This window comes from Cetorhinus maximus, chromosome 4 (assembly GCF_964194155.1).
Source record: "Cetorhinus maximus chromosome 4, sCetMax3.hap1.1, whole genome shotgun sequence".
NCBI classification, from domain to species: domain Eukaryota; kingdom Metazoa; phylum Chordata; class Chondrichthyes; order Lamniformes; family Cetorhinidae; genus Cetorhinus; species Cetorhinus maximus.
This window is the reverse complement of record NC_135882.1, coordinates 136,492,098-136,518,612: the sequence shown is the minus strand read 5'-3', so window position 1 is coordinate 136,518,612 and position 26,515 is coordinate 136,492,098. Positions and strand designations below refer to the sequence as shown.

At 43.8% G+C, this 26,515-nt stretch overlaps 1 protein-coding gene and 1 long non-coding RNA gene across 4 annotated transcripts in view; both read right to left on the bottom strand.

The window, feature by feature from the left end:
- Nucleotides 1–26,515, bottom strand: part of LOC144679930 (uncharacterized) — an 871,259-nt gene that overhangs the window by 410,468 nt on the left and 434,276 nt on the right. The window lies entirely within an intron of this gene.
- Nucleotides 3,883–26,223, bottom strand: jmjd4 (jumonji domain containing 4). Of its 3 annotated transcripts, XR_013576447.1 has the most exons (7): nucleotides 25,643–26,223; nucleotides 21,776–21,941; nucleotides 14,042–14,167; nucleotides 9,925–10,192; nucleotides 8,245–8,391; nucleotides 4,019–4,425; nucleotides 3,883–3,987 (listed from the first exon to the last, which is right to left on the bottom strand). XR_013576447.1 is itself a non-coding variant. In XM_078540902.1 (6 exons), the coding sequence occupies exons 1-6, from the start codon at nucleotides 25,899–25,901 to the stop codon at nucleotides 4,114–4,116; spliced, it is 1,278 nt and encodes a 425-aa protein (XP_078397028.1). In that variant the 5' UTR covers nucleotides 25,902–26,223; the 3' UTR covers nucleotides 3,883–4,113. The 3 variants fall into 3 exon arrangements, 2 of the variants coding, with proteins under 2 accessions (XP_078397028.1, XP_078397029.1); XM_078540902.1 differs by having other exon boundaries at nucleotides 3,883–4,425; XM_078540903.1 differs by lacking the exon at nucleotides 14,042–14,167 and having other exon boundaries at nucleotides 3,883–4,425; nucleotides 25,643–26,174.

Genomic DNA, 26,515 nt, shown 5'->3' with positions numbered 1-26,515 from the left:
TCAAGGCAGCATTTGACCAATTGTGCTATCAAGAAGCCCTAGCAAAACTGGAGACAATGGGAATCAGGGTGCAAACTCTCCGCTGGTTGAAGTCATACCTAGTACAAGTGAAGATGGTTGTAGTTGTTGGAGGTCAATCATCTTAGTTCCAGGACATTACTGCAGGAGTTCCTCAGGTTGTGACCTAGGGCCAACCATCTTCAGCTGCTTCATCAATGACCTTCCTTCCATCATAAGGTCAGAAGTGGGGATGTTTGCTGACGATTGCACAATGTTCAGCACCATTCGCGACTCCTCAGGTACTGAGGAGTCTAAATGCAACAAGGCCTGGACAATATCTAGGCTTGGGCTGACAAGTGGAAAGTAACATTCACGCTACAAAAGTGCCAGGTAATGACCGTCTCCAACAAGAGATAATCTAACCATCATCCCTTGACGTTCAATGGCATTACCATCACTGAATTCCCCACTAACAACATCCTGCAGGTTACCATTGACCAGAAGCTGAACTGGACCAGCCACATAAATGCAGTGGCTACAAGAGCAAATGAGATGCTAGGAATCCTGCGACAAGTAACTCACCTCCTGACTCCCCAAAGCCTGTCCAAGGCACAAGTCAGGAGTGTGATGGAATACTCCCCAGTTACCTGAATGAGTGCAGCTCCAACAACACTCAAGAAGTTTGACATCATCCAAGACAAAGCAGTCTTGGCACCACATTCACTCCCTCCACCACTGACGCACAGTAGCAGCAGTGTGTATAATCTGCAAGATGCACTGCAGGAATTCACCAAGGTTCCTTAGACAGCACCTTCCAAAGCCACGACCACTACCACCTAGAAGGACAAGGTCAGCAGATAGATGGGAACATCACCACCTGGAAGTTCCACTCCAAGTCACTCACCATCCTTACTTGGAAATATATCACCGTTCCTTCACTGTCACTGAGTCAAAATACTGGAACTCCCTTCCTAACAGCACTGTATGTGTACCTACACATGGACTGCAGTGGTTCAAGAAGTCAGCTCACCACCACCTTCTCAAGGGTGGGTAGGGATGGGCAATAAATGCTGGCCCAGCAAGCGAAGCCCACATCCCGTGAATGAATAAAAAACATTCACTCCCTTCCAACACTCTCTCCCCCTTCATAATCTCTACCCCCTCATACACTCCCTCCACCTCACCCTCCCTCTCCCCAACACTCTCCCTATCCCCCCACACTCTCTAGCTGCTTCATAATCTTTACCTCCTCGTACTCTCCCTGCACCTCACACTCCCTCCCCCCCACCACATTCTCTTCCTCCCCCCAAACTTTCTACCCTTCCCTCACATCTCGACCTTCCCCTCACTTTCTCCCCCCACTCTCTCTTTCTCCCCCCATCACTCTCTTTTCCCCCCTCACACTCTTTCTCTTTTGCCCCCCCCATCACACACTCTCCTTTCCCCCCTCACACTCTCTTTCTCCCCCTCAACCCTTCACAAAGTTATCAGTCACTCAATTACTCAGGCGCCATTGGGCACCAGTCCCGCTGCCTTGTGCTCCGCACCACCCCGCCTGGGCCCTGCTCCGGATGCCTGGGCACTGCTCCGGATGCCTGGGCCCTGCTCAGCTGCCTCAAGCCCTGCCACGGCCTGCTTGGGCGCCTGGGTCCTGCTCGGCTGCCTCAAGCCACGCTCCGGCAGGCCTGGGCCCAGCTCCCACTCTGGGTGCTAGGGTCCCACTCCCCCGCTCCTTGGGCATCCACGTTCCCTGGTCCACGCTCATTGGGCCCCGAATTCGACGCCTGAGCCGATCAGCAGCAGATGTCGGAGAGAAGCAATCTGTGATTAGAGAAGCAGCTCCATGCAGAATCTTCTATTCAAAATTATTTATTTGACTAGCATTTTCAAAACAGACACTGGGGGCTGCATAGAGGGGCCCTGCAGGCCGTGTGTTGGACAAGCCTGATCTAGAAAGACAATGGCAGCAGATACATGGAAACACCACTACCTGTAAGTTCCCCTCCAAGCTACACACCATCCTGACTTGGAAATATATCGCCGTCCCTGTTTCTGGGTCAAAATCCTGGAACTCCCTCCCTAATAGCACTGTGGGTATACTACACTACATGCCCTGCAGCAGTTCAAGAAGACAGACCACCAGCCCCTTCTCATGGGCAGTTAGGGATGGGCACTAAATGCTGGCCTGGCCAGCGACGCCCACATCGCAAGAACAAATAAAAGGGGAAAATAAGCCCATAAAGATTTTCTATGTGCCATCTATGGTGCAAGGAAGAGATGGAACCTCCAGAAATTGTACTGAGATCTACCTGCTCTATAGGGCACTCATTGTTGTGTGGGTTTGGGCCTATCGTTTGGTTTTGCAAATTTAAAAACAATTAGAAAAGGACATCAACAATATCCAAAATTACTAGGCATCCTAACTTCCTAAGTTTCTCATTCTAGCAATAGCTTTTTACCTCTGGTTCGTTCTTTTGTCAGCATCCTTAAGAGCTAATTTTAATTGAGGTATGTAATGCACTCTAGGGATGAGTTTTATTTCTCTCTTGTCTTCCCTTCATAAGAGTCCCTGGGGTTCCCTTTGCATCTCCGTTCAACAACATTCAAGCATCCAATATTCAGTGTTCTGTGGTCACAATTACAAATGCTTCACACAGCCCCAAGAATCTCGAGCTTGTGTAGAAAATGTTCTTGCGTCACTGTTGCAGTAAAGCTACTTGCGTGTGCTGCGCTCTCCTTTCATAAATTTATTGTTAGGCAGCAGTCCCTTTTGGTGATCCAGGCCCTGCTATGTGACAGAGACCAAGAGGGTTGGTGTTCAACTCCCAGCCATACGGCCTGGAGACCCGATGTGCTGCATTTGAGTGTTAATGTTCATGACCCAGCCACACGACATGGAGACACTGTATTGGTGTCAGATTCCCTGCCATATGCTAAAGAGATCCTGTGTGCTAATGAACTGGTCAAGCTGCCAACATTTACTAAAATTGGCAGTCTTAATGCAAAGGCTAATGGACATGTTTCCATGCTGCATGCAGAGCTGGAGAAGGCCTGCTGCAGGTTGTTAATACTCTGGGCTCTGTACAGAGCTGTGCTGTTGCCATTGACTATGTTTCTTTAATGTCTCAGCTCCTTTTAATAAAGAAGCACCCAAAAAGGGTTTTTTAAAAAAATGTATGCTCTGGAAATTTGATACAAAAACAAAACACTGGAACTCAATCACTGGACCCAACATTTGAAAGGAAAAAGGCTGTAATGTTGTGAAGATGGACTTACATCCTACATCATTTTTGTCCTTCCCATCCTGACCAACCCACTATGCATTTCTAGCATTTTTATCAGAGACATAGCTGGATGTTTCTCCATTTTCATTGAACTCAGCAAAATATAAGCTTTTTCTTTACTGTGCTCCCAGCTGGGAATCTGGACTACAACATTGGAGAGCTTGTTCCAAGCCACACTCCTTCAGAGCACAGCTCTCCCACTGGGGCCACAGGCAGGTGCAATTCATCCCACGCTTCAAATCAGGAGTAACAGTAGGTATATCAAGTAATATGAATCTTTTATGATTTAAAACTTTTGTTTGAAATAAAGTTTTAAACATCTTTTCAGGACAAGTAGAATTGGCAGGCCATTCAACTGTTGAAGTGCTGCAGCACCAAGTCTTGACCCTGTTTTTTCATTTAATTGTCACACCTCATGTTGTAACTGTGCTTCTATGATACTATAGTGATTTAGGAGTCATGTAGGCCAGACTGGGCAAAGACAGAAGGTTTCCTTTCCCAGAGGAAGTCTTCCAGTTCTGCTTTTCTGATGATCCAAGATCTTTATGGTCACTTTTACTAGTACAATCTTTTGAAACCGTCATGGAATTTGAACTCCTTGTCTGAATTAATACTTTAATGACAATTGCTGCACTATCGTAGCCATTATGCTTTCACGCTTGATCCTTATGCAGCTTGCAATAGGCTAAGCAATAAGTGTGACCTTGGTTGCTTATTCCTCCTCCTTTCTTAACCCTGAGGGCATTTTGGAATTCCACCCTTTCCTTGAACAGAAGAAACAAAAGTTGCCATTTAACTTGGTTTACAAGAAATAACAGGAAGTAGAATATTAAGACAAAGCAGAATCTGTAATTTCTTTAATCTCATGCAGCAGGTCCTCTGGATGAGGATCCAATAAATCTGCATCTAGCCTCTTGAAGTCCTCATTGGCGAGCATTAAAGTCAGTACATCTTCAGTCCGGTGTAAATCAAACATTGAGTGACACGGCCTGAGCGCGGACAGTTCTGCAGGAAATGTACTGTGGAGGGCTGATGAGTCTCCTGAAGTAGTCTCGAGTGCTGCTATCCTATTTTTTGCGATTATTTTCAGGAAGTTGTAGAATTCACAGTAGTTGATTCCAGTGCACGATTTCAAGAGGAGCTGCACCAAATAGGAACACAGAGATTGCTCACCAGAGAGAATTAAAAATTGTATGTTTTTAAAATTCTGAATGTTAGTGGTTTGGGCTACTCACTATAATATCAGTGCTTAGGAATTTGAATTTCTACCTTTTTATTTGTTCAACAATATCAAGCACTCTCAGATTATATAAACTCTGGTCAAGTATAAGTAAAATTCTTGCTACCCATGAAACTCTCCCAGGTCAGGGACAAATGGATTGGACACAAAATAAATCCCAGTCTCCTCAAGCACTCCCAAGTCAAATGCAGCAGGGTTAGATGTAGAATAATCTGTTAAGTAAGAATTTCAGGTCAGCCAGAATAAAGCTCCTTTGCAACGGCCCCAACAATCTGATTTAAAGCCATCCCATGAAGAGCATTCCCGACACCACCTTTTCTCACACCAGCTGACCTGCTGGTATTTCACTATATTTGACATTTATAGTGTGCCATTCAAGATACTTTGTTTGCAAGTATGGCACTAAAATACAGCATGTAAAAAAAATACTAACACCGAAGCAAGACCTCTAGGAGTTGGCTGTTTGTACCAGCACCAATCGCTTGTACTTAGGAAAGATGAGAAGGGGGAAAAGAAAATGTGTATTCAAACCACCCTCAAAACTTTCCATAACACAGTGTTCAAGTCACAGTAGACCTACGTATACTGTACCATTTACAAAAAGTTTTCAAAACGTTGCTATGTTGGGAACTCCTGCAAATACTGACATGCCTCTCTCAATGTCCAAAAGGTAGTGGTAGATTTTAACTTGCAGTGAGTTTGTGGCAGGAAGCCATGCTGGAGAGTTAATTTCCCACCTGCCCAAAGTGGAATAAGGCCATAGTGATTTTAACTGGTTAATGTCATTATCATCACCAGCTGTCTGCCCACTCAAAGGGTGAAAAATGGGTGGAAAGTAAATTCCAGCTTTTCAAAAATTGACCTCCAATGGCCACCTACAGGGAGGCAGGTAGGTGTGTGGCTAAGGGGTTCAGCAAGGGACTAGGTGTTGTGAGGTTGAGCCTAAAATTTCATCATGAGACCCGGATATGGCTGTCTGCATACTTGAAGAGAAAACCCATCAGGCACTTTTTCTGCATGCCTAGAATAGCAGGTTAAAATAGGAATTGGAACGAAACATTCAGGAATTTGGTGGGTATGTCTCCGGTGGCATTAACTGTCCACCTGTTGAATGGTAGGGTTGAAATCTCCCCCAGTGTGTCAGCTACCCAACAAGGAAATAGTGTTTATGGTTGCAGTTAAGGTTTGTTAACATACAGCAGCAGAGTTAACATGGTAATAAGTTAAAAAAGAGAATTCTTCACACACTATTTGCAGCACATATAGGGCAGAATGTTCCTGGTCCTGCAAAGGTGAGTTTGAAGGTGCGATTGGGAGCAAGATCTTTCAGATTTCCAGCATCCACAGTATTTTGCTTTTATCAGAGATAAGAATGTTGAGTTGGCACCCAGATGTGTTTGCGCTACCCAGCATTCTTGCCAGAGGCAGGTGAACATTAGCAGCAGCTCGAAACAAAAACAGAATTACCTGGAAAAACTCAGCAGGTCTGGCAGCATCGGCGGAGAAGAAAAGAGTCGACGTTTCGAGTCCTCATGACCCTTCAACAGAACTGAATATAGTTAGGAGAGGGGTGAAATATAAGCTGGTTTAAGTTGGGGGGCGGCGGGGGAGAGAAGTTAAGGGTGGGGTGTTGTAGGGCAAGCAAGCAGTGATAGGAGCAGATAATCAAACGATGTCACAGACAAAAGGATCAAAGAGGTGTTGAAGGTGGTGATATTATCTAAGAAAATGTACTAATTAAGAATGGATGGCAGGACACTCAAGGTACAGCTCTAGTTGGGGTGGGGTGGAAAGACTGACAAGGTATTAGCAGCAGCTACCCATTCAGCAGTGGCAGGGAGCCAATAATAAGCAATTAAGGGACTAATGAGTGAGATGTCAGAATGGACTCCCACTGAGTGCAGAACCCAACAGCTCTGTGGATGCATCCTCCAACAGCAGGTTGGGGGACCTCAGAGCCAGAGGTTCCATGCCCCAATGATGGGGCTGCATGGAAAAAAGGCTGCAGATGGAGCCGAAACAAGTCCTCTGGAGGGATTTCCCCTCCAATCTGATGGCTCTACCAGCTTTGGGCCCCTTTATTTAGGAATTGTATTGACAATCTGTTCTCCTTTCTGCCTGAGCAGTGCCCAACTCTCCCGGTGGGGCTTCCAGCTATTCCCAGCTGCAGGCGCCAGAATAAATCTACAGGAGCTGATTTTCTGCTTCCCTGACATGGAGTTTACACACACGCCCCATAGAGGCACATCAACTTCAAACACATTGTGGATTTAGAGGTATGACTGTCATTTTTATTTCTCTGAAGCTACAATTTGTCAAATTCCTGTGTGTGGAGCCCTATGTTTCCTCCATTTTCTCAGTAATAGAGTTTGGGGACTATTCTTACCCATTAAGTACACACTTCCCATTAAATATTCTTCTATATCATATATTGTGCTCAGGACGTTTGTGGCATGGAATGGAGCACTGTTCAGATTTGGTGTTAAACACACGCAGGCTAAATGCAGAACAATCAGATGCAGAGTAATGCTCGTTGTGTACTGTCTCAAGAACGTGCCTTAGGCCTGGTGAGAAGAACAATCTGTACTGGTTATGTAGTGTTTATGCTACTGTATGCACCACGGTTTACTGGGCAACAGTGATCCCTGCATTCCTATATCCTTTGGAGACCTACAGCAGGCACCTCAAAGCACTGGAGAGGTACTATTAGCAGTGCCTTCCCAAGATCCTTCAAATTCGGTGGCAAGAAAAGCAGTCCAACAGCAGCCTCCTCTACCAAGCCAAATTGTCCAGCATCAAGATACTAATCACTCAAACCAGCTCCGCAGGAGCTGGATATGTCGTTTGTATGCCTGACACCAGACACCGAAAGCAACTGCTCTACTCAGAACTCAGTCACAGCAGCTTTGGGTAGGACAGTGCAAATGCTTTAGGGATATCCTCAAAGCATCCCCGAAAACTCAAACATACCCACTGACTCATGGGAGACTCTGGCTTGTGACTGACCAAAATGGAGAAGGATTACTCAGGAAGGAACTGAACACATCAACAGAGTTTGTGGGGAATGTGCAGAGGCAAAGTCAAGGTGGCAGAGTGAGTGCACAAACCTCCAAGCAACCCATCTATCCAACCTCCAAACACCACCTGCCCCACATGTGGCAGAGTCTGTAGATTATGCATTGGACTTATCAGCCATCCCAGAACCCATCGAACTGGAGTTGAAGCAAGTCATGCCAAGGGACTGGCTATAACAAGACAGAGTATTCGTAATCCAGAGATCTAAACTAACTGCTCAGAGAACACAAGTTCAACTTCCAACATGACAAATTGAATTGAGAATTTGAATTCAGTTTAAAAAAGCTGTTAATTACCATAAATACCTAATTGGTTCACTGATAGCTTTAGGGAAGGAAATCTGCCATTATGGTAACTCCAGATCCACACCAATGTAGTTGGTTCTGAATTACCGAGCAAGGCAAACATCAAACAGCTACAAAGAACATCACACAGATTTAAGTAGTCCAAGAAGGTAGCCCACTACTATCTTTACAGGGCAATGAGCTATGAATGGTAGCCTTGCCAGCGATGCCTGAATCCTGAGAATGCATAAAACTTGTATTACTATGTCGTGTTCCAATTTGCAGTGCTTTTCTAATTTGCATTGAAATTCAGTCATGAAGGCGAAGGAATAAACAGATAAATTGCCCTCTCCACCAATACCTGACAATGTTGATGCCAGCCCTCCATACAGTTCTTCCACTCCCCGATCTCCTCCTGGACTGCCGTCAGTTCCCCCTGTAGGAACTGCCACATAGTGTCTATGTTGCAGCCATTCAGCCAGTTGTGATTGATGGAGATGGTGTCTTCCTGAATAGAAGAATATAAAATGATTTATTATAGATTGCACCACTTCAAAAGAGAGGGCAATTAATTAATTAATTAGGTTGACAATTATGAGTGCAAAATTAAAAACCGCAACTCCACAAATTAAGCCTGTAAACTAAAACATAAAAAGGTGTTCTAGTTATATCAGGTGTCCTAGAGGCCTAGGGCTTTTGCATCCCAAAGAGAGATGCCTCAGAAGTCCCTTCTGAAGATATACATCGCTTAATAGGATAATTTACCTTTCAGGCCCCCCCCTTATTGGCCCTGATTTTATGGTAGAATCCTTCTGGCCAGAAACTTGTTATTCCATGATATTAACAGCAAGATCAAGTGTGAGCTGCATTGCAATTGTCCAACAATCCTCTTATTTTTAACTGTTACAAATCAGTCACTCTTAACAATATATGGCCAGTGTTACGACCACAGCTGATGTTAATGCTGAACAAGCCAGATCTCAGGTTGAAATTCGTCTCGGCTGATTGTAGTCTGTTTCTTTTCGTATTGTAGAAACATGGAGGGATAGTTACTGAACACAGAAGCACAGGACTTCAGTGATAACTTAAAATTCGAAGAATAAAAATGTTTACTAAAAGAAAAGATAAAACTTAAGCCCACAAGGTAAAAGTTACACAGTTAGAAAAGAGCTTACAAAATAACCCCAAAAAATGTTTTACCAAAGGTACACAATGAGACTATCTTTTTGGCAACAGCCTTTATAGATTCTTGACTGTAAAATCCAGGAAATGTTACCCAAATCAAGAAATTGCCTTTTACTGCCACCAGAAGTATAATCCACGATGTCCCAGAACCAAACACGGCAATGAGGTTTTCCAAAGGCAGATTCAAATCAAATGGTTTCACGGGACCAATGTTCTCCTGGCCTAAGACTGAGTTGCTTTCTTCAATTAAAGATCTTTCACAGCCAAAAACAAAAGGAGCTGACCTTCAGTGAGACATTTCCCCACAGCAACTTACTCCAGTTGAAAATCTGTTCTCATAAATACGTTTTTCTCCTTTAATCTTCGTTCTCCATTGTCTTCACAAATCCCATTAAGCTTAGGTTCCCCAAATATTAATGTATTATGTTCCTATGTTACCTCTATTTTGGATCAATAAAATTTTAAATGTCTGCCCCCGTTTACTCACGAATCTCCTGTAAGATGCAAATGTTCCTTGGCGCCTTTGGACTTTTTTGAAATGCAATAGCTACACATCAATTTCAGTACTTAACCCCAAATGTAAATTTCAAATCTACTCTGTTTACTTGTAAATTAAAACCCACCTTAAGGTCTCATTACAAATGCAAAGGGATAACACCTGTACTCCACAGACAATTTGACTCCAAAAATCTCTCCTTTGATTAACCCTGGACACTTACAGACACACACAGATTCCCTTACCCACACAGAATATATACATAACATATGTAAAAAAATAAAAAATATACACATATCATCACACCAGTGAAACCAACACTAAAAGAAAAGTGCCATCCACAAAATTTGTTTTCTATACCAGATTGTATACTTGATGGTGCCAACTGCTGGGGACAAAGATGACCTCTCCAGCTTCCTGCACCACCTCAATGGGTTGACAGCACTGGCTGTACTTTGGGTAATGATCCCTGTCTTGCAGGATCGGAGACTGAGCATCATAAACAAGGTTACCACTGCGGTCCTTCAAATGTTCCTCCTGACCAGGTGGGAACAGGAGCCACTTCTTCCGTCCGCAGACATTGGCTGACCAGCTGTACGATCGGAAAACATCAGCGTGAAATGGTGTCCTACAACAGGGAAGAGGAAAAGGAAATGTATCATGCCAGTAAGAAGCTAGATATCCTTTATGAGATTCCCTCCTTGCTTTTCACTTCACCAAGTTTATCCTCTTCACCTAATGTCATCATTTTCAGTCTCAAGAAGGGATGAACCCAGAATTATATCCAGGATATATCTGCTCAGGGAGAGAGCAGAGGCACATCACAAAAAGGGATTTGGATATCTAGTCAGCTGTGACAATATGGAGGGGAATGAAAAACAGTGTTGAATTTTTAAACTTGGGAGATTCGTAGATGAACTAAAATGTTCTCTTCTCTTAAAGTACTACATACCCACTGCAACTAAAAACTTGTTTAACAGAACAAGACGTTAACAGGGCAGGAGCCATGTCAATTTGTAATTAAGGGCAGAATCTTGTCCTTGTCGGGCGGGCTCAGTGGGGGCGGTCGGCTTCACACTGGTGGGTCAATTAAGGCCCGCCCAGCGTGAAACCCGAGCAGCAGCACTCAGTGCTGCCTGTGCAGGTGGGAGCAGGAGGACGAGCGAGGCGAGTGCGAACTTCACAGATGCGCGTGAGTGTGCACTTCAGAATCTCCCTGAGGCATGGAGCTGCCTCAGAGAGATGAAGAGTTTTAAAAAAAAACAATTGAAAAGCATTATAAAAATGGTCCCCTCATGTGACTCTGTCATATGAGCAGGGACATGTTATTAATTAAATTTAAAAATGTTCATTTTATTCTTATTTGCTTTAGGAAACCTCATTCCACCCACAGATGAAGTTTCCTAAAAAGTGCAAAGGCCGCTTGGCCTTTCCGCCTGCCCGCCAACCATAAGATTGGACGGGCAGTGGAACATGTCAGTCAATTGATACTTTAATGGCCTTAACAGGTCTTTTAATGGTTGGCAAGCACGCTGTTGATTCCCGCGCACGCCTGCCAACCGAAATATCGTACGACTGCGTGTTGACGTCTGGATACTTGCCCAACATCAAAGCATGTCATTTTATGCTCGAGAGGGTCGGGAGCGCGCCAGCCCGCCAAGCTAAAAATTTTGCCCTAAGTGTTAATGTACAACTGACTCTACAATGGGGACTGGAGTTTAGCCTATTGGGGAGTTGATGTATTTATGGAGGTTTTTACCAGGAGTTACGATTCAATCATCTTATAGGTAATATGTATTGATTTAAATGGGATTTTTCTATATCACATTGGGAACATTACCAAGATTAGTTCACACATTATGTGCCCTTGCAAACCTCCACTGAGTCCCACTGAATTCCAAACCCCATCCTTGCCTACAAGGCATGGTCTCAGCCATTCAACCTCTACTATTTTCAATCATATGTGCCATTACATATCTTCCATTCTGCAGATTCTGGCTGTCTGCCTCTCTTCTCTCCATTTCGTCAGTACTGGCAAAGCAATCAGCAAACCTTATCATATTCTTCAGAACTCCCACCCTATGCTGAATCAAAATTCTGGAATTCCCCATCTAGTGCCATTGTGGGAGTACCATTGTCATAAAGACTGTGGTAATTCAAGAAGGGTCACGACTATCTTCTCAGGACACAGAGAGATTGACACTAAATGTGGCTTTGCATCACCCGCATCTTGAGAACAAATTTAAAAACTCCTCCACCTGGCTAGCTTTCATAAAACATATCTATTAAACTAGGCTTTTGGTCACCTCTTCAACTCTTGCTGCTGCTTGGCATCTGTTTCTTTTTTGTGAAGTGCCTTGTGACATTCCCACATTAAATAAACTGTTGTGTTACTACTATATCTCAGCTCTTCAATATTGATCAATTTTATGTTCTACTTTATTTTGACTCCTGAGCTGAACTTGGTTGATTCACAGCTACTTTAACTTCTGTTATAATATATACATATAAAGAATTGTGTTTATATAGCATCTTTCACTACCTCAGGAATCCCAAAATACTTCTTGAAATATCACTATTGTAATGTAGGAAATGCGGCAGCCAATCTGCGCACAGCAAGTGTCCATAAATAGCAATGTGATAATTACTAGCTAATCTGCTTTTAGTGCTGTTGATGAGGGATAAATATTGGCCAAGGGACCTGGGATAACTCCCCGGCTCTTTTTCAACATAGTGTAAAGAATATATCTCTTTATTTCTGTTGCACTGTGAATTAAAATGACAATGGCTGCAGTTTGAAGGACATGTCTACTGGAACAGTGTGAGGGATATATACAATGTTGCTGTGCTGGAACAGAGTGTGCCATGAAAGACAGGATGGTGCTGAGGAGGAGTCTGGTCTAATGGGGTAAAGGCAAAATACTGCGGATGCTGGAAATCTGAAACAAAAACAAAAAGTGCTGGAAAAACTCAACAGGTCAGACAGCATCTGTGGAGAGAAAGACGGAGCTAACGTTTGGAGTTAGAAGGAGAGTCATACGGACTCCAAACGTTAACTCCGTCTTTCCACAGATGCTGTCAGACCTGCTGAGCTTTTCCAGCACTTTTTGTTTTTGTTTCTGGTCTAATGGGGAACTGCCTGGCAATAACGTTTTAATTGGCTCCTGAACAGGTGACCAGGGCTTGTGTGAGAGCAGTGCAGCAGAATAGCTCCTAGCCTGAAAGAAAAAAGACATAAAACTTCTCTCTCCTGTGTGTGTAAGATTCCAGTAATTCTACGATAATAGCTAGCTGGCTTTTTCTCCTCATATCTCTATAACCTGCTCTCTCCCTGAACACTCCTGTCAAGGGGAAAATCATTTTAGAGACATTGAAAAGTAAATGCTCAACCAGTGAACTAAAGACTGAAAGTGCTGAAAAACCATCTCATGTCATCAACAAAGAACTGAAAGGAATTTGGAAGACATCAATCAAAATCAACCCATCGAATCCTGTACTCTGGAATTGGTGCTATTGAACTGTTTTATCCCACCCTTAAAATCCATGATTTTATGTGTCTTATGTGTCTTGTATGTGTGTATAAGTATAGGGACTTAAGAAGGGGTAGAGTTTAGGTTATAGAGTTAGAAATTAGTAGTTCATGTTTCTTTCTTCTGCCACTGGTTAAAGACAATTTGTTCAATTAACTGTTATTTACTGATTAAGTTTACAAACATGGTGCTCATGTTCTGTTAACCTAAATTAAACAATTAGGTGGGTTGATCAAACATTTTCACACTTGTTGTGGCGCGGAGGCAGTGGGTCTTGATATTGCAGTGCACTATTCCCAGTGAGTCGTGACAATAGTATGATAGGATCTTTTACAGAGCAGACAGGCCTTGGTTTAATGTCTCATCCGAAAGATGGATTAGTGCACCACTCAAAGTTAGAGGAATTTAAAGGACAACCTGTTTCCACTGGTATGAGGACACAAATTTAAGATAATTAGCAAAAGAAACAGGTGGGAGATGAAGATACTTTTTTTTTTACACAACAAGTTATAATCTGGAATGCACAGTCTTAAAAGTAAGGGAAGCAGATTCAATAGTAACTTTCAAAAGGAAATTAAACATATACCAGAAAAGGAATAAATCCAATAAGAATTCAAGAGAAATCTCTTTAACTAATGCAGAACTGACTACCACATGGAGTAGTTGATACAGGTAGCATAGATACATTGAAGGGAAAGTTAGAAAGAAACATGAAGGAGAAAAGAAGGATATACTGTTAGGGTTGGATGGATAGGAAGAGGCTCATGTGGTGCTAAATTCTGGCATAGATCACCTTGGTTGAATGGCCTGTTTCTGTGCTGTAAACTCCATATTACTCTGTGTAACTGTGTCACAGCTTTGCAAGCATTGCATTGTCTCTATTTATGGGCAACCCAATATGTCCTTTGTTAGAGGAGCAAACTCTTTCTGGTACAGAATACACTTACCATGATCCTTTGGGACCCATGTAAACAAAGCGATAATCGTCCAATTCGATTGTGTCCCAGTATTCATTCAGCCAGTCAGACTGGAAGAAGAGAGGAGTACTGTAAACTCCATGATTGGGGAAAACCCTAAAATCCAAAAAATGCCAGGGTTTATTTAGGAATATCACAACAGTGTAAAAAACATCCATCAAATCTGCTCCTTCCACAGACTATATAATCTGCCCGAACTGGTCGCGGCTTGTGAACTTTGTCCTTGTGTCATAGGACCATAGAAAAGTTACGGCACAGAAAGAGGCCATTCAGTCCAATGCGTCTGCCCCAGCTGAGAGAGAAAATAAAAAACTAGCTGCCCATTCTAATTCCACCTTCCAGCACCCAGTCTGCAGCCTTGCAAATTACAGCACTTTAGCTAGAGATCCAGGTGCCTTTTAAATAAGTTGAGGGTTTCTGCCTCCACCACCAAACCAGACAATGAATTTCAAAAGCCCACCACCTTCTGAGTGAAGAAGTTTTTCCTCATGTCCCCTCTAATCCTTCTTCCAACCACCTTAAATCTGTGCCCCCTGATAACTGACCTATCCACTAGGGGAAACAGGGCACCCCTGTCTACTCTATCTAGACCCCTGTTAATCTTTTACACCTCAATTGGGTCACCCCTCAGCCTCCTCAATTCCAAAGGAAAACAACCCCAGTTTATCCAATCTCTCCTCATAGCTGTAATTTTCAAGCCCTGACAACATTCTTGTAAATCTCCTCTGCACTCTCTCTAGGGCAATTATGCCCTTCATGTAATGTGGTGACTAGAGGTTAACACAAAATTCTAGCTTTAGCTTAACTAGTGTTTTATACAGTTCCATCATCACATCCCTGCTTCTGTATTCTTTACCTCATCCAACAAAGGAAAGCATTCCATATGCTTTCTTTACTGCCTTATCCACCTGTCCTACCACCTTCAGGGACCTGTGGACATGCACTCCAAGGTCTCTCACTTCCTCTATCCCTCCTAATATCCTCCCATTTATTGTGTATTCCCGAGCTTTTTTTGCCTTCCCCAAATGCAATCATCTCACGTCTTTGGATTGAGTTCACTTTTCCGCCTACTCAACTAAACCATTAACATCATTCTGGAGACAAAAGCTATCTTTTTCGCCATCAATTACACAGTCAATTTTTGCATCATATGCAAATTTGCCAATCATGCCACCCACATTTAAGCCCAAGTCATTAATATACACAATAAACAGCAAGAGACCCAACACTGAGGCTTGTAGAATGCCACGGGAGACCACTTTCCACTCGCAAAACATCCATCTACCCTTACCCTTTGTTCTCTGTCGCTGAGCCAATTTTGGATCCAACTCATCACATTCCCCTGTATCCAATGGCCTATAGTCCTTTATTCATTGTCCTAGTTGAATACCTTGCTTACTAACTTATCCATAGCATTCTGAACATCTGACATATTCTCAGTTTACTTTTCTCTAATGATATTAGTAAATTTGTTGTTTGAGCCTTTCTTCATATCTTAGTCTCTTAAGGCTGTCATCCTGGTCACTCTTCACCAAATTTATTCCAATGCATTCATTTTAGGCCCTTTTAGGTTAAAATATGGTGCACCGTCCATTTTCACATGGAATATGGTTATATACATGGATTTCAGTAAGGCCTTTGATAAGGTCCTTCATGGCAGACTGGTACAGAAGGTAAAGTCGCATGGGATCAGAGGTGAGCTGGCAAGATGGATACAGAATTGGCTTGGTCATAGAAGACAAAGGGTAGCAGTGGAAGGGTGCTTTTCTGAATGGAGAGCTGTGACTAGTGGAATTCCGCAGGGATTAGTGCTGGGACCTTTGCTGTTTGTAGTATATATAAATGATTTGGAGGAAAATGTAACTGGGCTAATTAGTATGTTTGCAGACAACATTAAGATTGGAGGAGTTGCAGATAGTGAAGAGGATTGTCAAAGGATATAACGGGATATGGACCGGTTGGAGACTTGGGCGGAGAAATGGCAGATGGAGTTTAATCCGGACAAATGAGAGGTAATGCATTTTAGAAGATTTAATACAGGCAGGAATTATACAGTAAATGGCAGAACCCTTAAGTGCATCGACGGGCAGAGGGATCTGGGTGTACAGGTCCACAGGTCACTGAAAGTGGCAACACAGGTGGATAAGGTAGTCAGGAAGGCATATGGCATGCTTGCCTTCATTGGCAGGGGTATTGAGTATAAAAGCTGGGAAGTCATGCTGCAGCTGTATAGAACCTTGGGTAGGCCACACTTGGAATATTGCGTGCAATTCTGGTCACCACATTACCAGAAGGATATGGAGGCGTTGGAGAGGGTGCAGAGGAGGTTTACCAGGATGCTGCATGGTCTGGAGGTTATTAGCTATGAGGAGAGGTTGGAGAAACTCGGATTGTTCTCACTAGAGCGATGGAGATTGAGGGGTGACTTGATAGAAGTTTACAAAATTATGAGTGGCATGGACAGAGTAGATAGTCAGAAGCTTTTTCCCAGGGTGGAAGAGTCAATTACTAGGGGACATAGATTTAAGGTGAGAGGAGAAAACTATAAAGGAGATGTGCGTGGCAAGTTTTTTACGCAGAGGGTAGTGAGTGTCTGGAATTTGCTGCCAGAGGAGGTGGTGGAAGCAGGTACGATAGTGGTGTTTAAGAGGCAGCTTGACAAATACATGAATAGGATGGGAATAGAGGGATATGATGTTTTAGTTGATGGGCAATATGATTGGCGCAGGCTTGGAGGGCCGAAGGGCCTGTTCCTGTGCTGTACTTTTCTTTGTTCTTTGTTCAGTCTGTGATCTCTGAATGTCCAGTTTGTGAAGCTCTGATAGCTTTAGTACATGATTCATTTTTAATTTATTGCTGGCTTATCTTATTTGAGTTTTGGGGATCTGTCATTTTGGAAGCACATTTTTAGTCCTGCTTCTCCATCATTGGATAACCAGGACAATGAGGACAGCAGATCAGGGAGACTCAGAAGAATGGTAAATCAAGATATCCAGGGAGAGCAAATTAGGCAGATGATACCCAAACATTGAGGGGATTGAGAAGCAGGATAATAAATCAGAAAGGGGCTCTTTGAGCATAATTAGAACTAGAACATTGGGGAGATTGGAACAAGGATATCCAGGGAGAGTAAGAAATCAGGAATGCGGATATCAGAAAAACGAGAACCAGGTCTTTAGGGAGCAGAGCAGGAAGATCAGTTGCCAGGACATTGAGGGAAGTAAGAACCAGAATATTAATGAGAGCAGAGAGAGGGACAACAGCAGGAAACTGAACTCTGTGATGAACAGATCAAGATCAGGGCAAGCAATGGGGAGAAAGAAAATATCAGGAGGAGAACAGCAAATTACAGTCTGCATACTAAAGAGAGACAAATCAGAGATGGCAAGCAAGATAACTGTATTCCTTTACCTTTACTTGTTGAACTACTAAAGCTGCTTGAATATTAAATGCAATCCAAACTCCACCTGTCATTACATTACAACAGTGACTACACTTCAAAGGGATTTAATTGGCTATAAAGTGCCTCCCGTTGTCCTGAGTTCGTGAAAGGCTCTGTTTAAATGCAAGTCTTTCTTTCTCTTCTTTCTTTCTGTATGTCAATCTCAGTTAACAATCATGTTCATTTCTATGCAACACTAAGCAAAGAAAGAATTTGTTGTGTGATATATTTTGCATATACAACTTGACAGCAATATGGAACCAAGGCAGGTAAATAGAGCCGAGGTACAGATCAGTCATGATCTAATTTCTTGACAGAACAGAGCTTGTCCTATGTTGTCCACGAAGACTGAATCACCTCTGCTTTATATCGTTTAGAGATAGGGTAGGCAATACTGGATAACACACTCCAAAATGGGCCTCATCATTGATCTGTACAATGTCAGTACTGGTTAGCCAGTTTTGGCATGTAATTCAGTGCCTGTGATGCCTCATGTTCTTTGGTATTTTCTTTTTGTGTGATGTACCCTTTAGGACCAAAGTGAAATTGGGAAGTATTCTGAGGGGCTGGTGGGGTGGGGTTTCCTGGTTATGACATTATCAGGCTCCAAGAAATGCCCATGTGGTTGCTATGGGGATGAAGGTTAAAGCTACAAGTATATAGAAAGCTAAATGCAGTGGTTCGGCTTCGAGCTTGTCTTGTGGCAAGCAGTTCAGAACACAGAATTCGTGTGAGAGGAGCGAGCCAAGCTCTCTACGAATAGACTAGTTTTCTGTTTGACAGTATGAAGAAAATACAACTCCAGATCCTCTTGGTGAGGCAGCGTGTGAGCAAGCTGAATGTTTGTATCAGAGAACTGGACCATAAACTGAGTGTGTTGGTTGGTCGATTAAAAAAGAAACTTTGGATAGCTAAGCCATCAGGACTGTCATTACCCGAGTGAGAGAATGTGCGTAGGCGGGCACTTTGTCGGTGTTACCTGTGTTCGGGACTTCGGATGGAATATGGCTGCTGGTGAATGTGACTCAAGGGCCGATTGGTTTGTTACGGTAAAAGTTTTAAAAAGTGAAATCTTGTCCATCGGTTTTCTTTCCATTGGGAAATACAGGACTGAAGGTGTTGTATCTGAATGCATGCAGTATATGAAATAAGGTAAATGAGCTTGTGGCGCAGATTGAAATTGGCAGGTATGATGTGGTGGGCATCACGGAGACATGGCTGCAAGGAAATCAGGACTGGGAGCCAAATATCCAAGGATATACATCCTATCGAAAAGATAGGCAGGTTGGCAGAGGGGGTGGGGTTGCTTTGTTAGTAAGAAATGAAATTAAATCAATAGCCAGAAACGACGTAGGGTCAGATGATGTAGAATCTGTGTGGGTAGAGTTGAGGAATCGCAAAGGTGAAAAAACCATAATGGGAGTTATGTACAGGCCTCCGAACAGTAGTCAGGATGTGGGGCACAAGATACACCAGGAGATAGAAAAGGCGTGTAAGAAAGGCAAGGTTACAGTGATCATGGGGGATTTCAATATGCAGGTAGACTGGGAAAATCAGGTTGGTAGTGGATCCCAAGAAAAGGAATTTGTGGAATGTCTACGAGATGGCTTTTTGGAGCAGCTTGTAGTGGAGCCCACTAGGGAACAGGCAATTCTAGATTTAGTGATCTGTAATGAGGCAGATTTGATAAGGGAGCTTAAGGTGAAGGAACCCTTAGGAGGAAGTGACCATAATATGATAGAATTTATCCTGCAATTTGAGAGGAAAAAGCTGGAATCAGATGTAACGGTATTACAGTTGAATAAAGGCAACTACAGAGGCATGAGAGAGGAGCTGGCCAGAATTGACTGGGAGATGAGCCTAGCAGGAAAGACAGAGGAAAAGCAATGGCAGGAGTTTCTGGGAGTAATTTGGGAGACACAGCAAAAATTTATCCCTAGGAAAAAGAAGCATACTAAAGGGAGGACGAGGCAACCATGGCTGACAAGGGAAGTCAGGGACAGCATAAAAGCTAAAGAGAAAGCAGGCAATGCGGCGAAGAGCAGTGGGAAACCAGGGGATTGGGAAGCCTACAAAGACCAACAAAGGACAACTAAAAAAGAAATAAGGAGGGAGAAGAGTAAATATGAGGATAAACTAGTCAGTAATATAAAAGAAGATTGCAAGAGTTTTTTTTAGATATATAAAAGGTAAAAGAGAGGCAAAAATGGACATTGGGCCGCTGGAAAATGACGCAGGAGAAGTAGTAGTGGGGAACAAAGAAATGGCGGAGGAACTGAATAGGTACTTTGCGTCAGTCTTCACGGTGGAAGACACGAGTAACATCCCCAAAGTTCAAGAGAGTCGGGGGGCAGAGGTGAGCATGGTGGCCATTACCAAGGAGAAGGTGCTAGGAAAACTGAAAGGTCTGAAGGTGGATAAATCACCTGGACCAGATGGTTTACACCCCAGAGTTCTGAAGGAGATAGCTGAAGAGATAGTGGAGGCGTTAGTGGTGATCTTTCAGGAATCACTGGAGTCAGGGAGGGTCCCAGAGGACTGGAAAATCGCTAATGTAACCCCCCTGTTTAAGAAGGGAATGAGGCAAAAGACAGGAAATTACAGGCCGATTAGCATGACCTCGGTCGTTGGTAAGATTTTAGAGTCCATTATTAAGGATGAGATTTCAGAATACTTGGAAGTGCATTGTAAAATAGGGCAAAGTCAGCATGGTTTCATCAAGGGGAGGTTATGCCTGACAAATGTTAGAATTCTTTGAGGAGGTAACGAGTAGGTTAGACAAAGGAGAGCCAATGGATGTTATCTACTTGGACTTCCAGAAGGCCTTTGACAAGGTGCCGCACAGGAGGCTGCTCAGTAAGATAAGAACCCATGGTGTTAGAGGCAAGGTACTAGCATAGATAGAAGATTGGCTGTCTGGCAGGAGGCAGAGAGTGGGGATAAAGGGGTCCTTCTCAGGATGGCGGCCGGTGACTAGTGGAGTTCTGCAGGGGTCAGTGTTGGGACCACAACTTTTCACTTTATACATTAATGATCTAGATGATGGAACTGAGGGCATTCTGGCTAAGTTTGTAGATGATACAAAGATAGGTGGAGGGACAGGTAGTATTGAGGAGGCTGGGAGGCTGCAGAAGGATTTGGACAGGTTAGGAGAATGGGTAAAGAAGTGGCAGATGGAATACAATGTGGGGAAGTGTGAGGTCATGCACTTTGGTAGGAAGAATAGAGGCATAGACTATTTTCTAAATGGGGAGAGAATTCAGAAATCTGGAGTGCAAAGGGACTTGGGAATCCTAGTCCAGGATTCTCTTAAGGTTAACTTGCAGGTTGAGTTGGTAGTTAGGAAGGCAAATGCAATGTTGGCATTTATTTCGAGAGGACTAGAATTTAAAAGCAGGGATGTGCTGCTGAGGCTTTATAAGGCTCTGGTCAGACCACATTTAGAATATTGTGAGCAATTTCGGGCCTCGTATCTCAGGAAGGATGTGCTGGCCCAGGAGAGGGTCCAGAGGAGGTTCACGAGAATGATCCCAGGAATGAAAGGCTTAACATATGATATTTGAGGACTCTGGGTCTATACTCGATGGAGTTTAAAAGGATGACAGGGGATCTGATTGAAACTTACAGAATACTGAAAGGCCTGGATAGAGTGGACGTGGAGAAGATGTTTCCATTAGTAGGAGAGACTAGGACCCGAGGGCACAGCCTCAGAGTAAAGGGAAGACCTTTTAGAACAGAGATGAGGAGAAACTTCTTTAGCCAGAGAGTGGTGAATCTATGGAATTCATTGCCACACAAGGCTGTGGAGGCCAGGTCATTGAGTGTATTTAAGACTGAGATAGATAGGTTTTTGATTGGTAAGGGGATCAAAGGTTATGGGGAGAAGGCGGGAGAATGGGGTTGAGAAACTTATCAGCCATGGTTGAATGGTGGAGCAGACTCGATGGGCCGAATGGCCTAATTTCTGCTCCTATGCCTTATGGTCTTATGGAATTAATGCAGTTACTGTTTCTTTGTAGGCAAGGAAGGGTACCTTTCTGTGGTGGGGCCTCATCTATGAGGACCAGGTTGACACTATCCAGTCATTTCATTTAGGACCATTACAGCCAGGAAATAAGGGAGACTTTCATCCCATTGATCTCAGCTTGATTTTTAGCTAACCCACTGCATCATCTAACCACAGGTTATTGTAGGGTTCAAAAAGAATGACTTGTTTGTTTGAAACAAAGAGCAGTGTGGGAATAATCCTGCTGTGCACTAACCTGTGCATGTGCCAGTCTTTCATATACAAGCAGCCCTTTGGAGATGAATAGCCACTCTCTCTGTGCTCGCTCCAGTAACTGAGGTAGTCCCTTAAAGGGATATTGTGCTTTGGGTTTGCATTGTATTCCTTCACATCACAGTTGGCCACAGGGACAATATAATCTCCTGCAAACAGCAAAGGGGAATGGTTTAAATAGTGCAATAAAGCAGAGTTATAAGGAATGTACATGGAGAAAGAATGTAATTTAAGAACTAAGTGTAATAATAAGTTTAAAGTTTGAACCTGTACAGGAGAGGTGCTACTGGCATTATCTATCTATCAATGACCAAACCTCAGCATTATATCCCATAATGAGTAACTAAATATCTATCTTAGATGGCCACACAACTCAGAAACATTTGAATGGCCCCACTTTCCAACACAATTGCTACTTGGCCCAATCAACAAGATACCGAGGGTGACTCATTGTCCTGCTGCGACTCAGATGAGCTAAAGGTCAAGCCTTACTCCAACTTCTAGCACTTGCAGTTGTTTTGCATTGAAGCTTTGGAATCAATTTTTTGCATGCCTGACCCTGGGAGCGAAAACAACATACTGCTGGAGAATCAGAGTGGCATACTAATAGGCACCCAAAGTGGCAGCTCAAGGTGACAGCCAGTAACAGTATTTGTAGTCTGATTGGAGTTTTAAAGCAAGGCAGATATATAACATTTATATAGCAAATTTCATGATCTCAAGTCACCCCAAATCATTTCAGAGTGAATGATGCACTTCTGAAATTGGTGACTGTTGTAAGGCTTAAAGAACTGCCACCTGGTCAACTCCTCATTTTGGCCTCATGCGGTCAAGGGGAGAGGTACAGCAGAAGCCTGTCACTTACCATTGACACAAAAGTAGTAAATACTAAGCTCCTCCTCTTTGGTCCCCATCATAAAGTACATTTTCTAGTCACCGCCTCTTTCTTCTGCTTGGTAACTGTTTCAGCAAGTATCAAAGTGTTTGCAATTTTCATGTCATTTCTGACATTGAGGTGAGCTTCCAACTAAAATACACAGCATCATTACAACCACTCATTTCTACCCCATTGCATTGCCTAACTCCACTTAGTTCATCTGCTGCAGAAACCCTCGTCCATGCTTTTGTTACCTTTTGACTATTCCACCAAAGTCCTGGCCAGCCTCCCACATTCTAAGCTCTGGAAACTTGAGGTCATCCAAAACTCTGGCCTCATGTCCTAATTGGCACTGCCCCATTCAACCATCACCCTTGTGCTTGCTGGCCTACACTGGCTCCCAGGTAAACACCACCTGAATTTTAAAGTTCTCATTCTCCTTTTCAAATCCCTCCATGGCATCTCCCCTCTACCTATGTAGTGTCCTCCAACCGTACAATTCTCCAAGATAACTCCTACACCAAGATAACAATTCTAGCCTCATGAGCACCCCCAATTTTAATCGCTCTGCCATTGGTGGATGTGCCTTCAGCTGCCAAGGCCTTATGTTCTGGGATTCCCTCCCAAAGCTCTCTGCCTCCCTTTACTCCTTTAAAATGAATCTCTTTGACCAAGCTTTTAGCCATCTTTCTTAAAATGTGACTAGGTGAGAAATTTTAATTGATAACACTCCTGTGAAGCTCCTTTGGACATTTACTACCATAAAGATGCAATATAAAGATAAATGCAAGTTGTAGTTGATTGACCCAGTGCACTCTGGCTCACATTATTGTAACTGGCTTTCAAAGTGGCAGTGATAGTGCTGAGGCTGTTAGTCACCTGTCAGATCTTGCAGCAATGTTTATTTTATTATTCTTTCACAGGATGTGGGCATCACTGGCTAGGCCAATATTTATTGCCCATCCCTAATTGCACTTGATAAGGTGGTGGAGAGTTACCTTCTTGAACCGCTGCAGTCCACATGGTGTAGGTACACCCACAGTGCAGATAGGAAGGAAGTTCCAGGATTTTGACCCAGTGACAAAGAAGGCAAGGTGATATAGTTCCAAGTCAGGATGGTATGTGGCTTGGAGGGGTACTTGCAGGTGGTGGAGTTCCCATGCATCTGCTGCTCTTGTCCTTTTAGGTGGTAGAAATCGCAGGTTTGGAATGTAAATATGTGTGGTACCATGCAGAGATTAAAACAAACCAAAATGGGTTAGCCATTTTTTATTTGTGCCACTAAAACTTGGTCCTTTTTGTATGACATCTAGCTATGGCTCAGTCTATAGGAATCTCACCTCTAAGTTAGAAGGGTGGGTTTAAGTCACATTCCTTGAGCACAAAATCTAGACTGAAACTAGTGAGGGTGTGCTGCATTATTGGAGGTGTATGTTTTCAGAGGAGACATTAAACCAAGGCCCTGTCAGCTTTCTCAGGGGGATGTAATCTGGAACATGTCACTATCAACATCCTGGAGGTTACCACTGACCAGGAATTGAACTGGACCAGCCATATAAACACTGTGGCTACATGAACAGGTCAGGGGCTGGTTACTCTGTGGAGAATAACTCACCTCCTGATCCCAATGCCTGTACACCACCTACAAGGCACAAGTCTGGAGTGTGATGGAATACTCTCCACTTGCTTGGATGAGTTCAGCTCCAACAACACTCACGAAGTTCGGCACCATCCAGGGCAAAGCTTCTCTGGCACCCTATCCACCACCTTAAACATTCAATCCCTCCACCATCCATGCACAGTGGCAGCAGTGTGTACCGTCCACAAGATGCACTGCAGCAACTTGTTAAGCTTCCTTCAACCTTCCAAACCCTCAACCTCTACCACTTAGAAGGACAAGGGCAGCAGATGCATGGAACAGCACACTGCAAGTTCCCCTCCAAGCCACACACCATCCTGATTTGGAACCATATTGCCGTTTCTTCACTGTTGCTGGGTCAAAATCCTGGAACTCCCTCTCTAACAGCACTGTGGATGTACCTACACCATAGGGACAGCAGTGAATCAAGAAGGCGGATCACCACCATCTTCTCAAGGGCAACTAAGGATGGGCAACAAATGCTGGCCTCGGCAGTGACACCCACATCCCATGGAAGAATAAATAAAAATAGTCAGTTCTCCCTGGAGTCTGCACCTCAGCCAACTAAAGCAAATTTTCTAGCCATCATATTGCTCTTTGTGGGACATTGCTGTGCATAAATTACATACGTTATAACAGTAGCTACACTTCAAATGTGCTACACTTTTACAGTGTTTTGAGACAAAGGCAGTATATAAATGCAAGCCCCTTCTTTCTTTTTCTCTCCTAAGGGCACTGACTCATGCTAGAATAACATTTCCTGGGCAGTGGTGGCAAGCCATACTGGAAATATTCCTGGAGCTGTCATCACCTGTCACCAACCACCTCGCCCCCACAATCCTGCTGTTGAATCTCAAATATGTCCATACTTACAGCATCCTGCTATCCCACAGCCAATCTTCATTACTTAATTGAATAATTTTTGACTGCCAGGCAGCCTTTTTGCCCTTTGCAGATATTTGATCAATAGCTAATGTGTGTGTTGAATTTTGTTTTTTTTTAATTCTTTCATTTACCCTTAGTTTTCTCCTTGGATTCTCCCAGCAGTGTTCCTGGAGATTATTCTTTAATCCCTGAAGACACCAGGGGGATTTGCAGCGATGCTTGTCCAAAGGTCTTCTCCCACCACTGGTCCAGGACAGTCATTGTTGGTCAGGGTTACCCAAGCATGGCAGATATCACAAGCTAAGCCCAATACTCTCCTCACCCACAAAACACACTTTCAAAGTCTCCATTTTTGGCAGATGTTTTGACAGCCCTGGACCACTGTGTCCCCGCCCACCCCCTCCCCTGTTCTTCGGCAAATACACAGCCCAAGATAAAATGACACTAACCAAAATTTTTCAGCAAATGTTCAAAGTCAGGCTTGCCATCCCCTCTCACCCAGCGCTGCCGGCTTCTCCAGCTCTCCGTGAACTCAGGAGATAGGATACACGGGTAATTAGGGAGCAGAAAATCCCTGAAAAACTCAGAGTAAGTCAGGTCACCTTTCCGGAGGTAATCTAGTTTCCGGCCTTTGTGAAACTCTCCATAGGAAGAAGGCCTGTCACTCTGGAAAAATACCAGAGCGCTTCGCAGGGCCTCCTCGTTCATGTTGAGTCAGGAATTCCTCTGCTGAAGGCTCTCAAATTAAATGATCAGAATCTATCCTGGGCTTTTTATTCCTCACTGCTCTCCTCAAGAGGTTGCTCCTATTTCTAAGTTACAAATTGGACCAGAATTAACCCCCAAATCTATTCGTCTGAAGAGCAACCAAACTAACAGCCACCTCGGCTGGGCAGGTTGAACCGGTTAAGATCGGTCTGCCGGAACCGCTGCTTCACTCCCCTCCTTTCTCCATCGCCCTTTAGCGGTAAGGCCTCTGTCACTCAGTCCTCACTGAGAGAGCCCAGTGCCTAGTCCGCTGCAAGACGGTAAACCGAGAGAGCGGCTCAGCAGCGGGCAGAGTGGAGGGGGGCGGGGGGACCGGGAGAGTGAAAGGGGGCGGTGGGGTCTGTGATTGACAGAGAGAGGGGCGGGGTCTGTGTGATTGACAGGGAGAGGGGCGGGGTCTGTGTGATTGACAGGGAGAGGGGCGGGGTCTGTGTGATTGACAGGGAGAGGGGCGGGGTCTGTGTGATTGACAGGGAGGGGCAGGGTCTGTGTGATTGACAGGGAGAGGGGCGGGGTCTGTGTGATTGACAAAGAGGGGCGGGGTCTGTGTGATT

Bases quoted from the DNA above. Each gene is read 5' to 3' on its own strand.
- jmjd4 (XM_078540902.1), bottom strand. From the start codon at position 25,901: ATGAACGAGGAGGCCCTGCGAAGCGCTCTGGTATTTTTCCAGAGTGAC. The intron at 8,392-9,924 runs GTATAGAAAACA...TCTTCTATTCAG, and splicing joins ACCATCAAGTATACAATCTG to GAAGACACCATCTCCATCAA. The intron at 4,426-8,244 runs GTATTGGTGGAG...TATTTGGTGCAG, and splicing joins GCTGGCATCAACATTGTCAG to CTCCTCTTGAAATCGTGCAC.